The 26,218-nt window shown below is 47.7% G+C and overlaps 1 protein-coding gene across 8 annotated transcripts in view; it reads right to left on the bottom strand.

The window, feature by feature from the left end:
- Window positions 1–26,064, bottom strand: part of LIG1 (DNA ligase 1) — a 53,957-nt gene extending 27,893 nt beyond the window's left edge. Inside the window, exons 1-8 of one of the 8 annotated variants that reach the window (XM_035287263.3) lie at window positions 25,957–26,064; window positions 22,048–22,120; window positions 19,011–19,100; window positions 18,133–18,268; window positions 13,525–13,651; window positions 10,394–10,489; window positions 7,896–8,003; window positions 111–233 (exon numbers count right to left, since the gene is read on the bottom strand). In XM_035287263.3, the coding sequence (XP_035143154.3) occupies window positions 111–233; window positions 7,896–8,003; window positions 10,394–10,489; window positions 13,525–13,651; window positions 18,133–18,268; window positions 19,011–19,100; window positions 22,048–22,064 (697 nt within the window). In that variant the 5' untranslated portion in view covers window positions 22,065–22,120; window positions 25,957–26,064. Of the gene's footprint in view, window positions 1–110; window positions 234–7,895; window positions 8,004–10,393; window positions 10,490–13,524; window positions 13,652–18,132; window positions 18,269–19,010; window positions 19,101–22,047; window positions 22,121–23,966; window positions 24,204–25,266; window positions 25,428–25,956 lie in introns of those variants that run through there. The other 7 variants (XM_035287268.3, XM_035287262.3, XM_035287267.3 and 4 more) reach the window with 7 other exon arrangements.
- Window positions 26,065–26,218: the final 154 nt, after the last annotated feature.

Below are 26,218 nucleotides of genomic sequence, written 5' to 3'. Positions count from 1 at the left end.
TTTCTAACCAGCAGGAAAGGGAAATAGATGCTGCAGCATCTCAGGCCTCTGGAGAGTGTCTCATTAGCCTCCTGCAACCCCTGGAGGTGGGGTGGGCCAGGGAAACTCACTGAAGAAGTTGCTGAGCGTCTTGGGAGCTCTGAGGGGAGGCTTGGCCTGCTCCTCCTTGTCCTGCAGCTCCTGTCTCATGGCCACCTCAGGCTCTGAAATGCTTTCCATCGGGGTCTCTGCTTCTGCGGTGAGAGAGCTCAGACAGTGATGCAAACTCTTTTGACCCTGAGACCTTTTTTTTTTTTTTTGAGACAGAGTTTCGCTCTTGTTACCCAGGCGGGAGTGCAATGGCGCGATCTCAGCTCACCGTAACCTCCACCTCCTGGGTTCAGGCAATTCTCCTGCCTCAGCCTCCCGAGTAGCTGGGACTACAGGCACGCACCACCATGCCCAGCTAATTTTTGTATTTTTAGTAGAGACGGGGTTTCACCATGTTGACCAGGATGGTCTCAATCTCTTGACCTCGTGATCCACCCGCCTCGGCCTCCCAAAGTGCTGGGATTACAGGCTTGAGCCACCGCACCCGGCCTTTTTTTTTTTTTTTTTTTAATAAACCCCAAGGTCATTTTGACCTGGCAGATGGAAGATATAACTGAAGCTACCCTTTCCTTTCTGCAGTGTTAGCTCTGAGCTGAGATCTCAGGCCTACTGTTTACTCCTCTGTGCTAACTAGTATAATTCTAGCATTTGGCATGAAACAGAAGACTTAGGAATAGCAGTAAAAAGAAATCTCATCATCATGAGAAGAAGATATTCCCACTCCTCCCCACAGCTGTGGAAAATCAAACACAATTCTGCATCCCTAAAATTCTCCATGCGAGTGTTGTTTCCAACACAGGGGCCTCATGGACACTGGGACCACCCTGCAAGGGTAACTTCAGCCTCTAAAATCTTGTTACTCAGCTTGGCTGTCTAACTTAATTAATAACATTTAATTTACTGTGATTTCTGAAAGCTATGAATGCTTTTTATCTTTTTCTTTTTGTGTGTGTGTGTGTGTGGGTGAGTTCTTGCTCTGTCACCCAGGCTGGAGTACAGTGGTGGGATCATAGCTCACTGCAACCTCCACCTTCTGGCCTCAAGCGATCCTCCTACCTCAGCCTCCCAAGTAGCTGGGACTACAGGTGTGTGCCACCTTGCCCAGCTCATTTTTGTATTATTATTTATTTATTTTTGGTAGAAATGGGGTTTCGCCATGTTGCCCAGGCTGGTCTTGAACTCCTGGGCTCAAGGAGTCCACCCACCAAAGTCAGCTTCCCAAAGCGCTGAGATTACAGGTGTGAGCCACCACACCCAGCCTATGAAGACCTTTTAAAGAATGATGGGGGCTGTGAGAACAACCCAGGATTGGAGCTCTCCTTGAATCCGCGGAGAGGTGAGTAGGAGCTGCATTTCCAGACTGATCTTTGTTGCCCACAGAACGGGGAAATTCCCAAGTATAAAGGAGACGCGGGACGCCAGGCAGTATGTCTGCCTGGCGAAGCCGGCAGCCAGGGTGGCGGCGGCTGGCCCTACCCAGCGCTTCCCACAGGGCGCGCTTGCCCGGGTCCCCTGTTGAACTGGCAACCTGAGACTTGAGAGGGCTGGACTTGAGACTGAACGAGACTTGGACAGTGGGCCAGCCCAGGGGATTGCAGGGACAGAGCGTCTGGGGTAGCCCAGTGGGACGAACAAAACCACGATTTCAAATGATCCCCGTGCAGGCGGTCCGAGACGCTCTGTGGGGGAGGGGCGTCCACCATTACCGAGGCAACCCGCCCCAACTGAGATACACGCCCACTGCTGACGCAGCCAGCCGTTGCCGAGGCAACCCGTCCCTACTGAGATACACGCCCACTGCTGACACAGCCTGCCGTTGCCGAGGCAACCCGCTACAACAGAGAGACTCCGCCTCAGGGCGTGGTGGAGACCACAGCAGAACAGCAGAGCCTGCAGCACAACAGCAGGGCGGAGCCTTGGCAGGCAAACAGTGGCTAGTCTGCCTCCTAGCTGGGCAGGACACCTCAACCGACATCCAAAAATAAAGCCCCAACCCCCCACCACAGAGCATTTGAGAAAAAAAGGGTTTTTTTTAATGAGCTCTGTTGCAGCAGAATCAAACATAGCAGCCTAACAGCCCTGAATGAACAACAGAGCTCACAGCTCAGCAATTGAGTTCCTATAAAGTACAGACTGTCTCCTCAAGCAGCTCCCTGACCCCTCTATATCCAAAAGACTGACATTTGGCAGGCATCATCCTGGGACAAAGATAGCAGAAAAAGAAACTGGTAGCATCCCTCACTGTGCCACAGCTGCTAGAGGTGCACCCCAGACAAGCAGGGCCTGGAGTGGACCTCAGCAGTCGTACAGCGAAGGGGCTAGACTGGTAGAAGGAAAACCAAGTAACAGAAATACTTCATCATCAGCAATCTGGGTGTCCACTCAGAGACCCAATCGAAAAGTCAGCAACTACGCAGACGACAAGCGGATAAATCCACAAAGATGGGAAGAAAACAGCGAAAAAAGGAGGAAAACACCCAAAACCAGAACACCTCGCCTCCTAGAAAGGACCAAAACTGCTCACCAGCAAGGGAACAAAGCTGGACGGAGAATGACTGTGACGAAATGACGGAATTAGACTTCAGAAGGTGGATAATGAGAAACTTTTGTGAGCTAAAAGAACATGTATTAAATCAATGCAAAGAAACTAAGGAACTTGAAAAAAGATATGAGGAAATGATAACAAGAATGGATAACTTAGAGAGGAATATGAATGAATTAAAGGAGCTGAAAAACACAATACGAGAACTTCGCGAAGCATGCACAAGTTTCAATAGCTGAATTGACCAAGCAGAAGATAGAATATCTGAAGTCGAAGACCAACTCAATGAAATAAAACGAGAAACCAAGATTAGAGAAAAAAGCGCAAAAAGGGATGAACAAAGTCTCCAAGAGATGTGGGACTACGTGAAAAGACCTAACCTACGTTTGATAGGTGTACCAGAAGGGGACGAAGAGAATGAATCCAAGCTGGAAAATACTCTTCAGGACATCATCCAGGAAAATTTCCCCCACCTAGCAAGACAGGCCAACACTCAAATGCAGGAAATACAGAGAACACCACAAAGATATTCCGCAAGAAGAGCAACCCCAAGGCACATAATCGTCAGATTCAACAAGGTTGAAATAAAGGAGAAAATACTAAGGGCAACCAGAGAGAAAGGTCGGGTCACCCACAAAGGGAAGCCCATCAGACTCACAGCAGAAACACTACAAGCCAGAAGAGAGTGGGGGCCCAATATTCAACATTCTTAAAGAAAAGAACTTTCAACCCAGAATTTCATATCCAGCCAAACTGAGCTTCAGAAGTGAAGGAAAAATAAAATCCTTTGCGAACAAGCAAGTACTCAGAGATTTTGTCACCACCAGGCCTGCTTTACAAGAGCTCCTAAAAGAGGCACTACACATAGAAAGGAACAACCAGTACCAGCCATTCCAAAAATCACACTAAATGCTAAAGAACATCAACATAATGAAGAATCTACAACAACTAACAGGCAAAACAGCCACTTAGCATCAAAATGGTAGTATCAAATTGACACATAACAATATTAACCCTAAATGTAAATGGACTAAATGCATCAATCAAAAGACACAGACTGGCAAATTGGATAAAAATCCAAAACCCATCAGTGTGCTGTATCCAGGAAACCCATCTCACATGCAAGGATACACAAAGGCTCAAAATAAAGGGATGGAGGAAGATTTACCAAGCAAATGGAGAGCAAAAAAAAGCAGGAGTTGCAATTCTCATCTCTGATAAAATAGACTTTAAAGCAACAAAGATCAAAAGAGACAAAGAAGGCCATTACATAATGGTAAAAGGATCGATACAACAAGAAGAGCTAACGATCCTGAACATATATGGACCCAATGCAGGAGCACCCAAATACATAAGGCAAGTTCTTAATGACTTACAAAGAGACTTAGACTCCCACACAATAGTGGGAGACTTTAACACTCCACTGTCAATACTAGACAGATCAACCAGACAGAAAATCAACAAGGATATCCAGGGCTTGAACTCAGACATGGAGCAAGCAAACCTGATAGACATTTACAGAACTTTCCATCCCAAATCCACAGAATACACATTCTTCTCAGCACCACATCACACCTACTCTAAAATTGACCACATAATTGGAAGTAAAGCACTGCTCAACAAATGCAAAACAACTGAAATCATAACAAACAGCCTCTCAGACCATAGTGCAATCAAGTTAGAACTCAGAATACAGAAACCAACCCAGAACCGCACAGCTTCATGGAAACTGAACAACTGGCTCTTGAATGTTGACTGGGTAAACAATGAAATGAAGACAGAAATAAAGAAGTTCTTCAAAACCAGTGAGAACGAAGACACAACATGCCAGAACCTCTGGGACACATTTAAAGCAGTCACTAGAGGAAAGTATATAGCAATAAGTGCCCATATGAGGAGAATGGAGAGATCCAAAATTGACACCCTATCGTCAAAATTGAAAAAGCTAGAGGAGCAAGATCAAAAAAACTCAAAACCCAGCAGAAGACAAGAAATAACTAAGATCAGAGCTTAACTGAAGGAGATTGAGACACGAAAAACCCTTCAAAAAATCAATAAATCCAAGAGCTGATTTTTTGAAAAGATCAACAAAATAGACAGACCACTAGCCAGATTGATTAAAAAGAAAAGAGAGAACAACCAAATAGATGCAATAAAAAATGATAAAGGGGAAATCACCACAGACTCCACAGAAATTCAAACCATCATCAGAGAATATTACAAACAACTCTATGCACATAAACTAGTAAACCTGGAAGAAATGGATAAATTCCTGGACTCCTGTGTCCTCCCAAGCCTAAACCAGGAGGAAGCTGAAACTATGAATAGAACAATAACAAGGTCAGAAGTCGAGGCAGCAATTAAGAGCCTACCACACAAAAAAAGCCCAGGTCCAGACGGGTTCACAGCCGAATTCTACCAGACACACAAAGAGGAGCTGGTACCATTCCTTCTGAAACTATTCCAAATAATCCCAAAAGAGGGAATCCTTCCCAAATCATTTTATGAGACCAACATCATCCTGATACCAAAACCCAGCAGAGACCCAACAAGAAAAGAAAACTTCCGGCCAATATCCATGATGAACATAGATGCAAAAATCTTCAATAAAATATTGGCAAGCCGATTGCAACAGCAAATCAAAAAACTTATTCATCATGATCAAGTACGATTCATCCCGGGGATGCAAGGCTGGTTCAACATACGCAAGTCTATCAACGTAATTCACCACATAAACAGAACCAAAAACAAAAACCACATGATTATCTCAATTGACACAGAGAAGGCATTTGACAAAATACAACAGCCCTTTATGCTAAAAACCCTCAATAAACTTGGTATCGACGGAACGTATCTCAAAGTAATAAAAGCTATTTATGACAAACCAACAGCCAGTATCATACTGAATGGGCAAAAACTGGAAGCATTCCCTTTGAAATCCGGCACTAGACAAGGATGCCCTCTTTCACCACTCCTATTCAATATAGTACTGGAAGTTCTAGCCAGAGCAATCAGGCAAGAAAAAGAAATAAAGGGTATTCAAATAGGAAAGGTGGAAGCCAAATTGTCTCTATTTGCAGACGACATGATAGTATACCTAGAAGACCCCATCGCCTCAGCCCAAAAACTCCTGAAACTGATAAGCAACTTCAGCAAAGTCTCAGGATATAAAATCAATGTGCAAAAATCACAAGCATTCGTCTACACCAATAACAGACTTAAAGAAAGCCAAATCAAGAACAAACTGCCATTCACAATTGCTACAAAAAGAATAAAATACCTTGGAATATAACTCACAAGGAACGTAAGGGACCTCTTCAAGGAGAACTACAAGCCACTGCTCAACGAAATCAGAGGAGACACAAACAGATGGAGAAACATTCCATGTTCATGGTTAGGAAGAATTAATATCGTGAAAATGGCTATACTGCCCAAAGTAATTTACAGAATCAATGCTATCCCCATCAAACTACCATTGACTTTCTTCACAGAACTGGAAAAAACCACCATGAACTTCATATGGAACCAAAAGAGAGCCCGCATAGCCAAATCAATTCTAAGCAAAAAGAACACAGCGGGGGGCATCACACTACCGGATTTCAAACTATACTACAAGGCTACAGTAATCAAAACAGCATGGTACTGGTACCAAAACAGAGATATAGACCAATGGAACAAAACAGAGGCACCAGAGGCAACACAACATATCTACAACTATACAATCTTTGATAAACCTGACAAAAACAAGCAATGGGGAAAGGATTCCCTATTTAACAAATGGTGTTGGGAAAACTGGCTAGCCATGTGCAGAAAGCTGAAACTGGACCCCTTCCTGACACCTTACACTAAAATTAACTCCAGATGGATTAAAGACTTAAACATAAGACCTGGCACGATAAAAACCCTAGAAGGAAATCTAGGCAAAACTATCCAGGACATAGGAGTAGGCAAGGAGTTCATGAACAAAACACCAAAAGCATTGGCAACAAAAGCCAAAATAGACAAATGGGACCTAATCAAACTCCACAGCTTCTGCACGGCAAAAGAAACAGTCACTAGAGTGAATCGGCAACCAACAGAATGGGAAAAAATTTTTGCAGTTTACCCATCTGACAAAGGGCTGATATCCAGAATTTACAAATAACTCAAACAGATTTACAAGAAAAAAACAAACAAGCCCATTCAAAAGTGGGCAAAGGATATGAACCGACACTTTACGAAAGAAGACATATATGAGGCCAACAATCATATGAAAAAATGCTCATCGTCACTGGTCATCAGAGAGATGCAAATCAAAACCACATTGAGATACCATCTCACGCCAGTTAGAATGGCGATCATTAAAAAATCTGGAGACAACAGATGCTGGAGAGGATGTGGAGAAAAAGGAACACTTTCACACTGTTGGTGGGAGTGTAAATTAGTCCAACCATTGTGGAAGACAGTGTGGCGATTCCTCAAGACCTTAGAAATAGAAATTCCATTTGACCCAGCAATCCCATTACTGGGTATATATCCAAAGGACTATAAATCGTTCTACTATAAGGACACATGTACACAAATGTTCATTGCAGCACTGTTTACAATAGCAAAGACCTGGAATCAACCCAAATGCCCATTGATGATAGACTGGATTGGGAAAATGTGGCACATATACACCATGGAATATTATGCAGCAATCAGAAATAATGAGTTCATGTCGTTTGCAGGGACATGGATGAATCTGGAGAACATCATTCTCAGCAAACTGACACAAGAACAGAAAATGAAACACCGCATATTCTCACTCATAGGCGGGTGATGAAAAATGAGAACACATGGACACAGAAAGGGGAGTACTAAACACTGGGGTCTATTGGGGGTAAAAGGGGAGGGCCAGTGGGAGGGGCGGGTGGGGAGGGATAGCCTGGGGAGAAACGCCAAATGTGGGTGAAGGGGTGAAAGCAAACAGAACACACTGCCATGTGTGTACCTATGCAACTGTATTGCATGCTCTGCACATGTACCCCAAAACCTAAAATGCAATATAAAAATAAGGAAAAAAATAAAAATAAAAAAAGAATGATGGGCTCTTTCCTCCCTTCCCACATGCATGTGGGAAAATAATATTTTAAAACTCTCCAGTAATAAAACCTATTATTCTTCTAGATTTTGCATTTAACCAATAAGTTTGAGAATCTATGTCCTGTTTAAATTATCCTCTAAAGACCTCTGAGCCCAAAATCAGGTGGTGGGGCAGGGGAGGAGAGGACCAGAAACTCACCAGATGTCTTCAGGGGTTTGGGAGGCACAGTGGGCTGGTCCCCATCTTCTCTTTCCTTCTCTGTTGCTACTTCAGCCTCTGTGAGATTTTCTTTCGGGGTCTCTGCTTCTAACGACAGACAGAACAGTCAGATGGCAAAAAAAAAAATCACTTTGACCCCCACAAGGGCGTTTTGACTCTGGAAACAGTCTGCCCTCATCTGTTCTATCTTGTACCAGTGCAATGTGCCTGTAAAGTGGCAGGCCATGTCAGACCCTGCTCCTTGTCAACCCGAAGCAAAGCAGGGGCCGTGAGGGAGCCCAGCTCCCGTTCACCTATGCAGCTGAGACAGAGACGGTGTGTCTTTCCTTACCCACGATTCCTTCAGTGTTATTCACCATAAAACAGAATCGAAAGGGTTAAAAATGCAAATGATAGCCTGTTACAGAAAAAATAAGAAATTTTAAAGCTAAAAACATCTTACCTCTAGGGTCACAGTAAAAACTGCAAAAACCAACCTGGAAAAAATCTGGCTTAGTAGAAAGAGGCCACCCCGCCACCCCTCACCAGACACTGACAATGGCTAAAAGTGTACAGTTTACAGTAAAAATTGGTACTCAAAATTGTAAGAAATATATATATATTTTTTTGAGACAGTGTCTTCCTCTGTCACCCAGGCTGGAATACAGTGGCACGATCTTGGCTCACGGCAACCTCCGCCTCCCAGGTTCAAGTCATTCTTGTGCCTTAGCGTCCCAAGTAGCTGGCATTACAGGCACGTGCCACTGTACCCGGCTAATTTTTATATTGTTGGTTGGGATGGGGTTTCACCATGTTGGACAGGCTGGTCTTGAACTCCTGACCTCAAGTGATCTCCCACCTCGGCCTCCCAAAGTGCTGGGATTACAGGCGTGAGCCACGGAGCCTGGCCAAGAAATAAAATCTTTTTAACCAAATTTAAATCTGCCCTGGGAAAATGGACCTTTTATTTGTTCACAGAAACAAAAAACCTGACGGCATTAAAGGCTGCAATTGGAATAATCTCATACAGGCCCCAGATGATCAATGGATCAGATCTTTATGGCTGTTTCTGGTGGGTTCGCCAACATTCAGGGAACTCAATGGGCACTGTAAGAGAGTTCATATTTCTCAAAGGAAACCCAGCGACACCTGTTGGCCACTTTATGAACTACTAGTTCGAGGTATTTAAGTTTTCAGTATTAGATCACATTCCTTGCAAGGACATTGCATCTCTGCAAAGCTGGCTTTTCACAGGTTGCTGTTACAGAAATCAAGTACTGTACAAAAATCAACATAGAACAGAAAATGAAGGTGGCAGTTTTCAATTGGATTCCACCGTTTACTATGTCGTAGAGTATCTAATGGATTTCCCACAAGTAAGTAGTTATGGTTAAGAAAATACAGGTTGGGCATGGTGGCTCAGGCCCGTAATCCCAGAACTTTGTGAGGCCCAGGCAGGCGGATCATGTGAGCTCAGGAGTTCAAAACCAGCCTGGTCAACATAGTGAATCCCCGTCTCTACTAAAAATACAAAAATTAGCTGGGCACGGTGGAACGTGCCAATCCCAGCTTCTCAGGAAGCTGAGATGGGAGAATCACTTGAACCTTGGAGGTAGAGGTGAGTCCAGACTGTGCCGCTGCACTCTAGCCTGGGTGACAGAGTGAGACTTTGTCTCAAAACAAAAAAAACAATAAACCCCCACAAAAGAACAAAACACAAATATTATCTTTTTTTCAAGGTATGTATAGTATCTAATAGTTGTTTAAACATAACTACTTAATCGATAGAGCTGACAAGGTATCGGTCTAGGAGTGCCATGAAAAAATGACTAAGACGTCAAGGATGCTGTGAACTAAGAAGACTTGGGAACCTCAGCTTTACAGTAAAATTTACAAGGAAAAGGCAATCATTTAGAGGAAGATAGTTTCCATTAAATAAATATAAAAATGGAAGATAAAAATGGGAAACTGTAGCTGAATTATTACTGAATTAAGATATCCAAAAAAATATATTTCAAAATGCTTTCGGAAGCCGGGTGCGGTGGCTCACACCTGTAATTCTGGCACTTTGGGAGGCTGAGGCGGGCAGATCACTTGAGGTCGGGAGTTTGAGACCAGCCTGGCTAACATGGCAAAACCCTGTCTCTACTAAAAATACAAAAATGAGCCAGGTATGGTGGCGCATGCCTGTAATCCCAGCTACAAAGGAGGCTGAGGCAGAAGAATCACTGGAACCCGAGGGGCAGAGGCAGCAGTAGGCCCAGACTACACCATTACACTGCAGCCTGGGTGACAGAGCAAGACTCCATCTCCAAAAAAAAAAAAAAACGCTTTCAGAACAAAACTTCCCATGTTGCTAGGTGGAATTCTGACTTACACGGGTGGGTTCCTGGACACAGGCCTCAAATCAGCAGGGTCCAAACATCCTGTGTTCTCAGGCCCCTGCCCGTGCGGGTTCCCCACCACACACACACAGTTCTCTCCTCCTGGGGACTCACCTTCCTCCTCCTTCTTCCTCTTGGCTTCTCTGTCCTCGTCTGCATTCTCCTCTTCCAGGACTTCCTCAATGGTCCGTTTTGGGAGCTGCTTCCGAGCTGGGAAGGCAAAGGGCTTGGTGTGGCTGAACTTGCTGGCTTGTGTGGTCCCATCCTGGGGAGCTCAGACCCACTGATGTAGCCCCTGGACGGCTCTTGGCCCTCTCCCCTTCTCTGCCTGCACACAGCCACTGTCCCCATGCAGGCCTCACCCTTCCATCCCTGCTGCTTCCTGGCTGTGTGACCATGAGCAGGTTACTTAATTTCTCTGTGCTTTGCTCTCTAATGTCTGCAGAATGGAAATAATCCCAACGAGTAAACAATGATGTAATGTACTTGTCACAGAACGGACTCTAGCAGGTCGCTGAGGTCCCCATTGCATCCCTCAGATCTTACTGCCTCCACGTATTCCAGGCAGCTTCCCTGGAACCTCGGAAGTCCAGAAGCGGCAGGGAATGAAGTAGGCCCAGGAGAAGTCCTCACCCCTTGATCAGCAGGAGCTGGTGTATAACTATCTCAGCTCCCTCGAATCTCAGGGGTCACTCTGGGGAATTTATGCTGTTCCCCAGAGAATCCACAAAATTAAGCTCCAGCTGCCCAATGTGGACCTAATAGCTGTTAGCAGACCTAACAGCACATCCTGTGCTGACTGCTCCCCTGCCCTGTATCACCCTCTGTTCCCTGCACCTCCTCAAGAAATGACTTTCACTTGAATCCCTGTTTCAGAACTTCAGAGCCTGCTTCTAAAAGACTCTAAACTGAGACACTTACACATGATGATGAGCTCACACAAAGGCACTTATAAGCATCTTCACTGTCATATGTCACGTTGGGCATCGCGTCTCCTGGTCCCTGGTCTCCTGGCCCCCAGTGGCTCCTTCACGTGGCCCCAGAGGAACCTTCTATCTGCATGGCCAGCATGGTCTCTCCCTGCTCACACCCTTCCATTACTCCACATTCTCCACATTATCTAGGATAAAGTCTTTTGACGTCTATCCTGATCCTACCTCATCTCTCTCCATCTGACCTTCTAACTCTTCCCATACCACATACTCTGCTTCTTCTACATCACTGTAAAACGGGGGTGTTTCCAGACACGCCCAGCCATGTCACACCTCCTTAGCATGAGCTGTTCAGGACACAGCTCAATGTCACTCCCTCTGAACATGATCCCCTGACACTCCCCCAGGGACAACCTCAATGTCCGCCCTAAGCATGTCCTCAGCCACACCATGACTTCCTCATGGCAAGCTTTCATTCAGGGATGAACCTGCCTCCCCAGCTCACAGCCCTTCCACGACTCCCAGTAGCCGCAGCACAAAGTCCAGGCTCCTTAGCTGGGCGTGCAAGACCCTTTAGGATCTGGCCTCTCCCCTTTCTAGCTCACCTCTCGCTGCGTGCTATCCTTAAACCCTCCCCGCTCCCCAAATCACATCCAATTCTCCAGAAACAAGGAAGTGGATGAGAGTCCCCAAACACGCGGTGCCATTCCCATCTCAAGGCCGCTGTATGTGCTTTTCTTGTCTGAAACGCGTGCATCGGTCCTTTCTCAACATGGCCAACCCCAACCTATCTTCTAAGGCTTGGCTCAGCCATCACCTCCCCTGGGTTGGTTGACTTCTGAGCTCCCAGAGTGCCCTGTGTCACCCAGCATTGTCTGATGGAAAGATGTGGCAAGCCAAGTATATAACCTTAAACTTTCTTACAGCCACGTTAATAAAAAAGCAGGGAAAGGCTGGGTGTGGTAGCTCACACCTGTAATCCCAGCACTTTGGGAGGCCGAGGTGGGCAGATCATGAGATCAGGAGTTCAAGAACAGCCTGGCCAACATGGTGAAACCCCATCTCTACTAAAAATACAAAGGTTAGCCGGGCGTGGTGCTGGGTCCCTGTAATCCCAGCTACTCGGGAGGCTGAGGCAGGAGAATTGCTTGAACCCAGGAGGCAGAGGTTGCGGTGAGCCGAGATTACGCCACCGCACTCCAGCCTGGGTGACTCTACCTCAAAAGGGAAAAAAGTGGGGGGGGGGGGGCAGTGGCTGGGAAATCAGGATAAACTTGGTTTTAATAATCTATCTTATGCAATAATGTAAAATAGTATGGTTCCAACATTCTGTTTTCACACTAAGCCTTCAAAATCCAATGAACTCACTGCACGTCTCAAACTGGACAAAATTTTCATCAGAAATGCTTGATCTGTGTATGTATAAAATGCACAGGTGAAAAAGGAGTCACACACCAAAGCTCTTCCAAAAACATGTGGAAAAAGTGGAGGAAAAGTGGAAAGTCTTCACTAACTGAATTGCATAACAGCTTTCAAACGTAAATTCAAGGGAAAGGCTCTAACGTTAAAGATTCAGCTCCTCCATCACACTCACCGTGCTAAGGGCTCAGCAGGCCGGACCCAACAGCAAGGGCTCACGCTGCCCTGCATTACGTGTAGGTCTCTCACCCTGTTCTTCCCCGACAGTAAACATTCCCGGTCCCCCTTAGGACAAAGGTGCTGTTCCCCAGGCTGGCTTTCCAGGACCTTCTCACCTTGCTGCTCACTGTCCCAGGTCCCGCCCTCTACACGCAGCACACCAGGCCCTGAGCAGCCCCCAGGTCTTCTCAATCCTTATGTTCCCCTTGCCTAGCACTCTCCCCTCCCCATTTCCTGGTTGCCTCTTCTTTGTCCTAAAGGGCTCAGCTTGGTTAGCCTCCCTTCTGGAAGTCTCTCTTGAGCCATGGCCCCATGCTTCTGTTCTGACACGCACTGTGTGGCCTCCATCTCGGCATATAACTGTGATCGCAGTGACCAACACTGATTCAGCACTGACTGAGGGCTGCATCCAGTTCTGAGCAGCTCACACGTGTTACCTTCTAACTCGGATATTTCTGTGGTAGGTGGTGTCTTTATCATCATCTCTACAGATAAAGCAGCCTAAGCTCAGAGGTGGTCAGTCTTTTGTCCCAGGTCATACAGCCAGTGGATGGTGGAACCTGCTCTTAACCACAACACTAAGAGCAGAGCTGTCATAAGGGTGACAGTCTTGTCTGGAAATCCAAGCGGGGAGAAAGGCAGGCGACTGAAGGGGCAGGGCCCGTGTCTTCGTACCTGTGCGACGCTTCGGGATCCCTGAGGGGGAGCTGTCCATGGGAGAGGTGTCGGAGAGGGAAGGGTTGCTCTCAGGAGATGTAGCAGGGCGGGGAGGGGAGACCTGTGGGCAGTCGGGGGCAGGCTTCTGGAAGAGGAAACAAAGAACAATTCTATAGTGAGTGGCGGAAGGAGAGACTCCATCTCCCAAAAGTTGAGAGTAGAGGGGACTGAAACCTCTCTCTGTGTCTACCCTCCTTTCTGACCCTATGGTCTCAGCTCCTAACTCAGGGCTAGTCTCCTCTCAGCTGGGCCATCATTCTGTCCTCCAGTGGAGGATCATGGTCCCAGCAAGGACCCCAATGCTCTTCTGTTTTCTGCAGTAACAGAATATTTGATTTTTGGTTAGGAATAACCAACTAAAGACTGTTTCTCCCAGCCTCCCCTGCAGGGGGGTGTGGCCACAGGCCCCAAGACTACAACTCCCAGCCTCCCCTGCAGCCTCCCCTCATGGTGTGGTCATGAGCCTCCTACACAATGGACTGTCAGGGGAAATAATGTATACCTCTTTGTACAATTTTTCTATTTTTATTTTTTTTGAGCCCAGGCTGGAGTGCAATGGCGCAATCTCAACTCACTGCAACCTCCGCCTGCCGGGTTCAAACGATTTTCCTGCCTCAACCTCCCGAGTAACTGGAATTAACAGGTGCCTGCCACCACGCCCAGCTAATGTTTGTATTTTTTGTAGAGACAGGGTTTCACCATGTTGGCCAGGCTGGTCTTGAACTCCTGAGCTCAAGCGATCTACCTGCCTCGGCCTCCAAAGTGCTGGGATTACAGGCATGAGCCACCACACCCGGACTTCTCTCCATATTTGTCCCCTCCAGATCGCATGTTCAAACGTGGTCTCCAATGTTGGAAAGTATGACCTGGTGGGACCCATTTGGGTCATGAGGGCAGATCCCTCATGAATGGCTTGAACCCTCGTTGTGGTAGGAACTGAGTTCTCTCTCTACTAGTTTACATGAGAGCTGGTTGTTTAAAATTGCTCTCTGGCTAGTGACATGCCAGTTCCCCCTTCACCTTACACCATGACTGGAAGCAGCCTGAGGCCTCACCAGAAGCAGATGCCAGCACTTTACTTCTTGTACAGCCTGCAGGACTATGAGCCAAAATAAACCTCTTTATCAATTAACTGGTCTCAAGTATTCCTTGATAGCAACACAAAATGGACTAGCATGCATTTCTTGGTTCAAATAACATCCACTTAATGTTGAGTCGAGTGCCCTCCGCTTCCTGCTACTGGAATATGGATGCTCATGCGACGAGGGCATCTACAGATAGCAAACAACAGTACAGAGGAAGCCTGGGCCTCTGACCCTGTGAGGCTGTCACATGAATCCCAGACTCCATGCTTATCAGAGAGAAAAATAAGTTTGCATCTTGCCTAAGCCACTGCTACTGTATCTTAGTTTCAATTACTGACTTACCTTCTTACAGGGCTCCCTGTGCCAGTTATTAAGAGATTTCCTGGCAGCTCCAAACCCAACACTGTCCAGTCTCCCTCGTGATGCCAGGACTGGGACTCCACAAATCTCCTTCTTGCTCTGGCACCACCTCTGCCTCAGGCATTGCCAACACAGGGAACTAGAGGGCACTGCATGACTGGAGGCACAGCCAGCTCTCTGGGAGCAGCTGCTGGATCCCACTAACAGCTTTTTTCTTTTTTTTGAGACCGAGTCTCCCTCTGTCGCCAGGCTGGAGTGCAGCAGCACGATCTCAGCTCACTGTAACTTCCGCCTCTTGGGTTCAAGTGATTCTCCTGCCTCAGCTTCCCGAGTAGCTGGGACTAAAGGCTTTCATCACCATGCCTGGCTAATTTTTTTTTGTATTTTTAGTAGAGATGGGGTTTCACCATATTGGCCAGGATGGTCTCGATCTCCTGACCTTGTGATCTGCCCACCTTGGCCTCCCAAAATGATGGGATTACAGGCGTGAGCCACTGCGCCCGGCCCACTGACAGCTTTTCTAACACTCACAGGGCTCACTTATGTGGTACCTGATCAGAGATGCTGGCACCTCCCACCCAGTGCTCCCTTCTTCAAAGATCAGAGTCCCAGGCTCTCAGGGCACCTCTTCTAAGCTCAGAGACCTTCCAGCAGTCCCACCACAGAGACATGAATTTCAGCTTCACAGCCACAATCATGGTCGCTGCACCCTGTGCTTGCTGCCTCCATGATGCCTTAGAGTTAGTTCTCTTTTCACCCCTTCAGTTACCTACACAACTGTGTACCTAGTGACCACCCTTTAAACTCCTTGTGTTCAAATCACTGGTGTGGTTTCCATCTCCCACTGAGACCCTGGCGGAGATACAGGTCTCAGAGCAGCATTTCAAACACTGCCCAGGACGAAACCATCTCTGCCTCTCTTCTGCTCAAAATCTTGCTAGCTCCCCAGAAGCCTCAGGATAAAGTCCAAGCTCTGAAAAAGTCCTAATATCTGGAACCTGGGAATATGTTAGGTTACAAGGCAAAGGGTAACTGAGGTTGCTCATCAGCTGACCTTCTCATCACGGGAATTATCCTGGACTATCCAGGTGGGACCGATACAGTCACAGGGTCCTTCAAAGTGGAAAAGGGCAGCAGGAGAGGAAAGTCAGGGTGAGATGTGGCCACAGAAGAAAGCCACAAAAGGAGGCAATGACACTTACTTTGAAAATGGAGAAAAGGGGATCTCTAGCAGCTGGAAAAGACAATTCCAGGATTCTCCCCTAGCATCTCCCAGAAATGAATGCACACCTGCTGACACCTTGATTATAGCACAGTGCCACCCATTTCGGACTCATGACTCCCAAAGTGTTAAGTCAATAAACCTACACCTTTTTTTTAAGAGACGGGGTCTTGCTATCTTGTCCTGGCTAGGGTGCAGTGGCTATTCACAGGCGCGATCCCACTACTGATCAGCATGGAAGTTTCGACCTGCTCTATTTCTGACCTGGGCCAGTTCACCCCTCCTTAGGCAACCTGGTGGTCCCCCACTCTCAGGAGGTCACCATACTGATACCAAACTTAGTGTGGACACCCAATCGGCATAGCGCACTACAGCCCAGAACTCCTGGGCTCAAGTGATCCTTGAGGCACTCACCACCAAGTGCAGCACCTACATTGTTTGAAGCCATGGTGCTTGTGGTCAATGGCAGCAAATGGGAAGCTAATACAAGTGGTGAGAAAGTTTCACAGACAAAGTCACAGCTGAGCAAAACATGGAAGAAAGCAAGGGATGGAGCCAGGTGTGCATCTGGGAAAGAGAGTTTTAGGTTGGGAAAAGAGCTAGTGGCCCAGAGGTGGAGGCACACCTGGTGGGTGTGAGAAGCCAGGATGGAGCCAGCCAAGGAAAAGTGGTAGATGAGGTGGCAGATGTGATGGGCAGAGGGAAGAGAGGCGATCAGGAGGGGCCTGATAGGCCTTCACAAGGCCTGCCTTTGGCTTGTGATGGTAACAGCTATCTGCTATTACCTCATCTGCCTCTCTTCTGCTCAAAACTCTTGCTAGCTCCCTGGAAGCCTCAGCGTAAAGTCCAAGCTCCAAAAGAGATCTCTGTCCTAATACCTGGAAGCTGGGAATAAGTTAGGTGACAAGGCAAAGTGTAACTGAGGTTGCTCATCAGCTGACCTTCCCATGGCGAGATTATCCTGGACTATCCAGGTGGGCCCGATACAGTCACAGGGTCTCAATGGAAGACAGAGACCACAGCAGTGATTTAAACAGAAGGAATTTAAAGGATGGTCGCTAGGTATGCAGCTAAATAAATAGGGGTTTGGGCAGAGTCAGAGGACCTGACCTCACCGCTGACAGAATAAGCAGCACTGCACTTTGGACATTACCCGCAAAGCAACAATCGAGCGTTAAATGACTTAAACAGGGGAAGAGAGGGCTCCAATGTATTTGGAAAAGTTAAAAAGTGGCCCTCTGACCACAGGAGAAGCTAGATATATTTTTGAACCCTTACTTTTTATTATTATTTTTTTTATGAGACATGGTCTTGCTCTGTCACCCACGCTGGAGTACAGAGATACGATCAGAGTCACTGCACCCTTGAACTCCCAGGCTCAAGTGATCCTCCTGCCTCAGCCCCTCAAGTAGCTAGCACCACAGGCATGCGCCACCACACCTGGCTAATTAGAAATTTTTTTTTGGTAGAGATGGGGGAGCTGGTCTCGAACTCCTGGCCTCAAGTGATCCTCCCACTTAGGCCTCCTAGCATGTTGGGATTACAGACGTGAGCCACTACACTGGGCCTTGAGCCCTTATTTTTGTATCAAGCATTATTCTCAGATCCAGTTGAGAATCGACTCATTTCATCTTCCCACCACCCTATGAGGAAGGCATTACCAGGAGCTGCATGTTACAGGTGAGGCACCCAAGACATAACTTGGTGAAGGAGACACCCGAGGTCCTAGGACAGGGGCAGTTAGGACTGGGCCATGTGCACCCAACACAACCAGGAAACGCATCCACCTCTCCTGGGCAATTTCTCCAGAATTCTCCTGAACAGCTGCTGCACTCTGTTCCAAAGACGAATGGGAATGAGTTTCTTCTGGTAAAAATGGGCAGGCTGAAGGGGATGTACCTGGCCTTTGGCAGGGCTAAGGTCTTCATCCTCCTCTTCCCCTTCACTGCCCAGGACCCGGGCCGCCTTCCTCCCTGGCCTCTTCACTGGAGAGTCACTCTCGGACACCACTCCATTCCACTCCTTCAGTGCCACCCTGGAAGTTGGGGAAATGGGGGTCAAAAGGGGTGACTACAACAGGTAGACTGGGGTAGCACCCACGGACACTCTGGTTTCTTTGCTCTGTTTCTTTCCCTTCCTTTCAAGCATTCCATAAACATTTTCTAGTTGCTCCTCAGCAAATCTCATCATTTCACCCATCAATGCATCCATCCACCCACCCACTCATCCACTCACCCACCCATCACACATCTCTAGAGGGCTCTGGAGGGCCTTTCCTGTGATGGGTGATGCTGAGGAGCAAATGGAGTCCCTGCTGAGGCTGCCATTGTTCCCCAGCATCTACTGGGAGACCTCTTTTTTTTTGAGATGGAGTCTTGCTCTCTTGCCCAGGCTGGAGTGCACTGAGCACAGATCACACCATTGAACTCCAGCATGAGCGAGAGTGAGAATCCGTCTCCAAAAAAAAAAGAGTATTGCTGTCTTCTGCTTAGAGACAGCATCAAGACGTGGCCAGTGGCCAGCTTCTCTGCATCCTGGAGAATGTCTTGTTCTAAAATGAAGCCAAGACCTGCAGAAATAGACCTAAAGCCGACTCTGAGGCCCTGGGTCCAGCTGAGCCTGCAGATACTCCTCTTGCTTTTGGACTTCCAGCTGCCTGACTGAAAAAATTTCTTTTGGGGCCCAAGACATTTTGCATTAGGTTTACATATCTGCAACCAAGAGAATCTTGACTACTAAAAGGAAAAAATTCACCATATCCAGCGCCGAGTACATACTTCGGAGGGGGCTCCGTCTCTCTGCTGCTGTTGGATGCCTCCTTCTCAGGTTTCTTCACTTTACCCTCTTTCTTGGGGTGGAAAAATGACCTAGAGGAGCATGAAAGGGGGTTAAAAAGGGGAATAACAGCACGAATACCCTGCCTATCTATGCTGCATCCTGTCGCTTCTAACGCCATTTCCCAGCTCGGTACGTAACAGAGAATTTCAAATAAGCCCTTTAACTTAACTGACAAGGAAACTCAGACTGAGACAGAGAAGGCAACACTCTACCTAGTTTTCTGCCCCCACTCACCTGCAAGATATGACACATCCCAAGTTTCATTCAACAAAGATTAACTAAACACTTAAAAAAAATGGTTTTTGAGACAGAGTTTTCATTCTTGTTGCCCAGGCTGGAGTGCAATGGTGTAATCTTGGCTCACTGCAATCTCCACCACCTGGGTTCAAGCAATTCTGCTGCAGTCTCCCAAGTAACTGGAACTACAGGTGGCCACCACCATGCCTGGCTAATTTTTTTTTACTTAGTAGAGACGGAGTTTTGCCATGTTGGCCAGGCTGGTCTCGAACTTCTGACCTCAGGTGATCCACCTGCCTCCCATAGTGCTGAGATTACAGGTGTGAGCCACCACGCCCAGCCTAACTAAGCACTTACTGTGTGCCAGGGCCTGTTCTGGGCCTGAGGGGTTTGGCAGTGACCCAGAGACATGAAGTTCCTGCCCTCAAGAAGCTGACACACTTGTGAAGGACACAAATATTACACAAATAACTAAATATAAAATGTCGGAAGGTGTGAAGAGCTCTGAAAAATACAAATAAAGCAAGGTGCTGGGTGCAGTGGCTCAGACCTGGAATCCTAGCACTTTGGGAGGCTGAGGTGGACAGATTCATGAGGTCAGAAGTTCGAGACCAGCCTGGCCAACATGGTAAAACCCCATCTCGATTAAAAACACAAAAATTAGCCAGGCATGGTGGTACACACCTGTAATCCCAGCTACTCAGGAGGCTGAGGCAGGAGAATTACTTGAACCCAGGAGGCAGAGGTTACAGTGAGCGGAGATCGTCCCACTGCACTCCAACCTGGGTGACAGCTGGAGACTGTCTCTAAATAAATAAATAAATAAGCAAGGCACTGCCTTTCCCCTAACTGGAGATCACGTAGATGGGGGCTTCCTAGGAACCGTGTGCTGAGAAAAAAATAGAAACTTTATAATGGAGAGGTCTGGTCAGCACTCCCCTAACCAAGCAATGAAGGTTAGCTTCACCTGTGATGTCACAAGGACCTTACAGCCCCCCGACACAAGCCAGTATCTTTCAGTGGTATCTTTCCAAAAGCCCATCCCTAGCGTAATGATGAGAATAACACTGCACATACCAACACCGGGGACTATACTCCCGGAGGCCTGTTCAGGATTCCCCAAGATTGACAAAGTCATAAAAAACAAGGAAAGTCTGAGAAATTGTCACCCAGAGGAGACGGAGATAGGACAATTAAATGCAGCATGGTACCCTGAATTGAACTCTGGAATAGTAAAGGACATTAAAAAAAAAAATCTGGTGAATCTGAGTAATAAAGTACAGAATTCAGTTAACAGTAATGTACTGACGTTGGTTCCTCAGTTGTGAGCAATGGATCGTAGTAATGTACGATGCAGACGGTGGGAACTAGGTGAGGGTACACAGGACCTCTCTCCACTGTCTTTACAACTTTTCTGTACCTCTAGAATCATTCCAGAAGTTTATTTGATCTTCAAAAAGAAAAGGAAAATAATGCAAAAACAAGGGGCCAGAAAGCCATCACAGGCACTATCAGCCCTGGAGAGACAATCCCGGTTCCTCAGCACTGGAGAAAACTGGAACCCAGGATGTGTATAAGCCAGCACCTCCCAGGTTTCTGGGATGGATGCCCGGGTCTGGGTCTCTCTACCATCCATTTTCTCCTCCTACTGATAGCCCCTCCATTCTCCTCTTGGGATGCTTCTTGCCCCACATTCTCTCAGTATGTCTGATTTGAGGGGCTGGCCCCTTCGCTCGTGACCAGGGGTGGACACATGACCCAGTCTGCATCCCTGTGGCTGGTTCAGGAATAGGTAGGTAGCCCACGCTGGGCCAGTGAAACGGGACTCTTAACACCCTCTTTCCACTGGGATCACACATCAGGGAAGAGCCTGGCAGAGGGTGAGGACAAACTCAAGGACGCAGAGCTGAACAAGGGAGGGAGACAGAGTCCCAGGCACAAAGTTTTGGCAACCGGACCCAACCAAGCCTGACCCCATTTACTCCAGCAGGTTTCAGTGACATAAGCCAAGTCATGCCCTTTTTTTTCTTCCTGAAGCCAGACTGCATTCACAAAAGGTTTCTCAACCTAGACACTGCTGACATTCTGTGCTGTGGGGGGCTGTCCTGTGAACTGAAGGATGTTTGGCAGCATGCCTGGCTGTCGGCCACTAGATGCCAGTGGCAAGCCCCGCGCCCCTAGGGTGTAACCACCAAAAATGCCTCCAGACACGGCCACTGGGCTAGGGTTTCTGTTCCTCGCAACTAAGAAGTGTTGTTCAAGACACTGTCTTCCACATCCCGCACCTCATTTCCACACTACTCGACTCCTGGAAATCCCAAATCAAAATCTAACTTAGGGTGTTTTTGTTTTCTTTTTTTTTTTTTTTTTTAAGATGGAGTTTCACTCTTGGTTGCCCAGGCTGGAGTGCCATGGTGTGATCTTGGCTCACTGCAACCTCCACCTCTGGGTTCAAGCGATTCTCCTGCCTCAGCCTCCCGAGTAGCTGGGATTACAGGCACACGCCACCAAACCCAGCTAATTTTTGTCTTTTTACTAGAGACGGGGTTTCTCCATGTTGGTCAGGCTGGTCTCAAATTCCTGACATCGTGATCCGCCCACCTCAGCCTCTCAAAGTGCTGGGATTACAGGCATGAGCCACCAGGCCCCGCCTTGTTTTGCTTTTTCAAAGTACAGATTTAGAGAAAGAAACAAAGGACTTAGAGAATAAAAGGCTCCGGGGCAAGGGAGGGTCCTCACATGATACTTCGCTGCATGTTGGCTCAGAATGCTCCCTTCGCGTCCAGCTCTTTCCTCAGTCTGTCAGCTGCTCCTGGAACAGAAATCCAAACACTTGTTGAGGTGACTGGTTGTGAAGAGATCCAAACACATAAAAGCCTTTCTTTCAGAAAAAAAAAAGAAAAAAACATCAGAAACATGAACTTCCCCTTCAAGAAGAAACTCCTGTTTTTACGAACCAAAATGATTCGCTAGTGAGATTTATTGGTGAAGAATAAAAGTTCCAAATCAGAGATAAAGATAAGAGGCCTCCTTTGCCGTAAGAAGACTGTTTTTCATCTAATATGAAGAATACACTGAAGATCTGAAATGGGTTTTGTTTTTTTTTTTTTGAAGTTTAAAAGTTAGTGAAAAGTTGTTTTAAGGTGGAAGCTTATAAAATTGTACCTGCTGTTCTACACAAACCAGCTGTTGGGCAATTTCTAGGGTATGCTGTTACTTGAAACAAAGGGCAGAACATCACTGAGTGTGTGCTACTGTACTGTGTAAAAAAGAAAAACCATAGGCTGGGCACAGTGGTTCAGGCCTGTCATCCCAGCACTTTGGGAGGCCGAGGTGGGTGGATCCCCTTAGGTCAGGAGTTCGAGACCAGCCTGGCTAGCGTGGCAAAACCCTGTCTCTACTAAAAATACAACAATTAGTTGGGTATGGTCGTGGACACCTGTAACACAGCTAATCAGGAGGCTGAGGCAGGAGAATCACTTGAACCTGGGAGGTGGAGGTTACTGTGAGATCACCCCACTGTACTCCAGCCTGGGCAACAGAGACTCTGCCTCAGGGAAAAAAAAAAAAGATAGCGTTCTTAATCTGGGGTCCACAGAACATTCCTGCCAGCCGCCAGGAGTCCAAGAGTAGAATTCAAGTGGTTTATGAAATTCGACAGGCAAGAAATTATGACTTTTTCTTGAAAACTTGTAATTGGAACTGAGACTTTCCTTCCAATATTAATCATATAAAAAATTATACATTTTTCTATATCTTTAATATTTATAATGGAAGGAAATAAATTATACATGATTAATTACAATATTTACATATTTCCTTCCATTATGAATATTAAAAATATACTGTTTTAAGAAGTACCAACAGGACCTATGGGTGCACTGCTAGAGTTTGAGACCAGCCTGGGCAACAGGAATGGTTTCCTTCGACCTTCCCTTCCTCTGAACAGGAATCTTCTTCAACCCATGGGGTTCTCTTTAGTTTTCTGGAATCAGTACTCTCTGTCCCGCACCACACACCTCTAAGTCTGCAGTCCACTCTACAGCCCCGGCCACCACATGTTGGCACCAGAAACTCAAACTCAATCTTGGAATCAGAAAACTCTGTAATTTCCAAACAGGGTTTCTCAGGGTCAGCTGGGGAGCAGGAAGTAAACCATGCTTCAACCAAACAGTTCACAAAGAAAGCGGGTTAGAAACTTAGCCACCAAAAAACCCTCGGGGCAAAGGAGAAAACTATTACGATTGCAGCTGAGTGCTCACCTGGCTAGGTACTTAACATTCTCAATTAGACTGCCTCCACAACTCTGTTACAGAGAAGAAAACTAAGATACAGAGGGGTTTTTAAAGGGATAACCTGAGTCTCCAGTACGTTCCACCCCAGGTCTGCCTGCTCCACAGCTCACCTCTTAACTACAGTGAGGTGCAAGGTAAAGAGGAAGAAATAAGCGTTTACTGGGAAGCCAACTCCATGCCTGACAGGCTGGTCACATTCTCTTAACATCCTCAATTAATCCTCAAGTCAGCCCATCAAGACCGATGTGATTGTCCCCACTTTCTAGATGAAGGTACTGAAGACAGAGGGACAGAGCTGGGGTTCACGCAACGCTCCAAACCCCGGTGTGGCTGCGTCCAAAGCCCATGTTCTTTCCTCCTTACCATGGTACTCAAGGCTGGCTTCTTAACTCTGTGGACTGCTGAGTTGGGGGGAACAAACTGGTCGGTGCCTCTGGAGGACCATCTCCAGCAGAATGGCAATCCCACTTCTGTGTATTTCGCCCACAGAGACACTCACAGGTGGACCAAATGAGGCACAGACTTACCTGCTGCAGCACTAATTGTAATGAGAAATGTAAGGCCGGTTGCCTTGCAGGGAGGCCGGACACACCCACCTCTGCACTCGGCACCTGACACTGCACAAGGCACCAAGCTCTGCACTCGGCACCTAGCTCTGCCATATGGCTCCCCTGGAAGGCTCCAGCTGATGCAACCCTGGCCGGCTCTCGAACCGGAAAACCCACCCAACAACCCGCCAACCAATAGCGGCCCACCCCGTCCCAATCCCGCCCCCCTGGAGCCAATCAGAGCACCCAGTTGTGGCTCATTCCTCATAGCCATAAAAACCCCACGCCCCAGGAAGTCAGCGTGACTTCTCTGGTCCCCTTTCCCCGGACCGTAGAACTTCGCCCAGGAGCCGATTAAATTTATTTATTTCAATAACTGGCCTCAGTTGCCTCATTCGAACCTCAGTTGCCTCATTCAAACCTTACATTTGGTGCCAAAAACCTGGGAGGAGCCTAGCCCCTCTTCCTTTCCCTTTTTGGGAAGGGCTGGCTCCTCACCCAGAAGCCGAACCAGGAATCCGTCAACCTGCACGGCGTCACTTTAAATAGGCAAACTGTATGGTTTGTGAATATCTCAGTAAAACGGTTACCAAAATAAAAAAAGAAATGACAGAAAAAATATCAAGTGAGGATGATCCAACACTCAGTGATAAAAAGAAACGAAACAGACACAAGGAACAACTTGGGTGGATCTCCAGGGCATTGTACAGAGTGGAAAGGGGTAACACCCTAATAATACGATTCCATTTATGTAACAATCTCCACATGATAAAACTAGAGACAGTGAACACATTAGTGGCTGCCAGGGGTCTGGGGAGGAGTTCCTATGTGGAGAGGGGCAACTGTTCTGTATCACAATAAGATGGAGATTACAGAAATCTATACAGGGGATCCAACTGCGTGGGCACATGGACACACAATCACAATCACACACACACACTGGTGAAAACTGAACAAGGTCTGTAGTTAACAGAAGCGTACTAATGTCAATTTCCTGGTTTCGAAATTGGACTACATTAGACGTCACCATTAAGGGAAGATGGATATACTGATTTTCACAACTTCCTTGAATCTATATTTCGAAATAAAAAGTAAAAACAACAGGTAAACCTCACCAAAAGCCAGATTTCTCTCCATTCAGATGATTCTCCACCGTTCATGAGGCCTTGACCTAGACTTGGACCTTACCAGAGACCTCTCTCTGACACCACGTTCACTCCAATAGGGCCCATTACTTCCAGGTGATGCTGCCGGCGATTTACCCTCCTCTAGCTCCACCCTGCCAGGCGGCTCCGCCTCCCCGTGCTCCCGGTTCCTAGTCAGCCCCGCCCCTCGGCTCCTCTCCCTTCCAGGGGGCTCCGCCCACACGCAATCGTTCCCCAGCCCCGCCCCTCAGCTTCCTTCAGCCCCTCCCCCTTCCAGAAGGCCCCGCCGCCTAGCTGCCTCAGCTTTCACAGCTAGCCCCGCCTACAAACAGCCTTTCCAAGGCCCCGCCCCTCAGTTCCCTTTGGCCCGTCCCCCTTTCCAGGTGGCCTTGTCCCCCAAGGCTTCTTCTCAGAGGCCCTGTCCAACTGTCTCCGTCTCTCGTCTTCCCTCTACTTGGCCCCTCTCCCTCTGGGGAACGCCGCTCTGCACCCTCCGGCGGCCTGCAGCCCGCGCTTTTCCCTCTCCACCGCGCTCTCGGCCGCCTCAGTGTCCTCACACCCATTCTTCTGCAGACACCCCGACATGGCGAAGCATGGGCCCAAGCATTCGGCGCGCCCGCCGCCCTCCGTCCCCCATCTGCTCGCGGGGGCCCCACTCGCCTCGCGCTGGTCCCACGCGCCGCTGCCCGGACAACACGCTCAAATCGGCCGGGCGCGCCTCTGCAGTGTCAACCAAATTCGCGCCACCGCATTCGCGCGCAGACGTCTGGCGGACGGGGGCGGGGCACAGACGAGGGGCGGAACCTGGGCACCGCCCGCGCCGCCGCGGTAGCCTGGGAGTCGTAGTCTCCTGAATGGAAGGAGGGCAGGAAAAGGGGTGAAGTGAGGCAAGCCCTCCCGCAGAGCACACTGGGAAAATGCC

This window comes from Callithrix jacchus, chromosome 22 (assembly GCF_049354715.1).
Source record: "Callithrix jacchus isolate 240 chromosome 22, calJac240_pri, whole genome shotgun sequence".
NCBI lineage: Eukaryota > Metazoa > Chordata > Mammalia > Primates > Cebidae > Callithrix > Callithrix jacchus.
The sequence above is the reverse complement of the archived record's forward strand: the minus strand, read 5'-3'. Positions and strand labels throughout refer to the sequence as shown.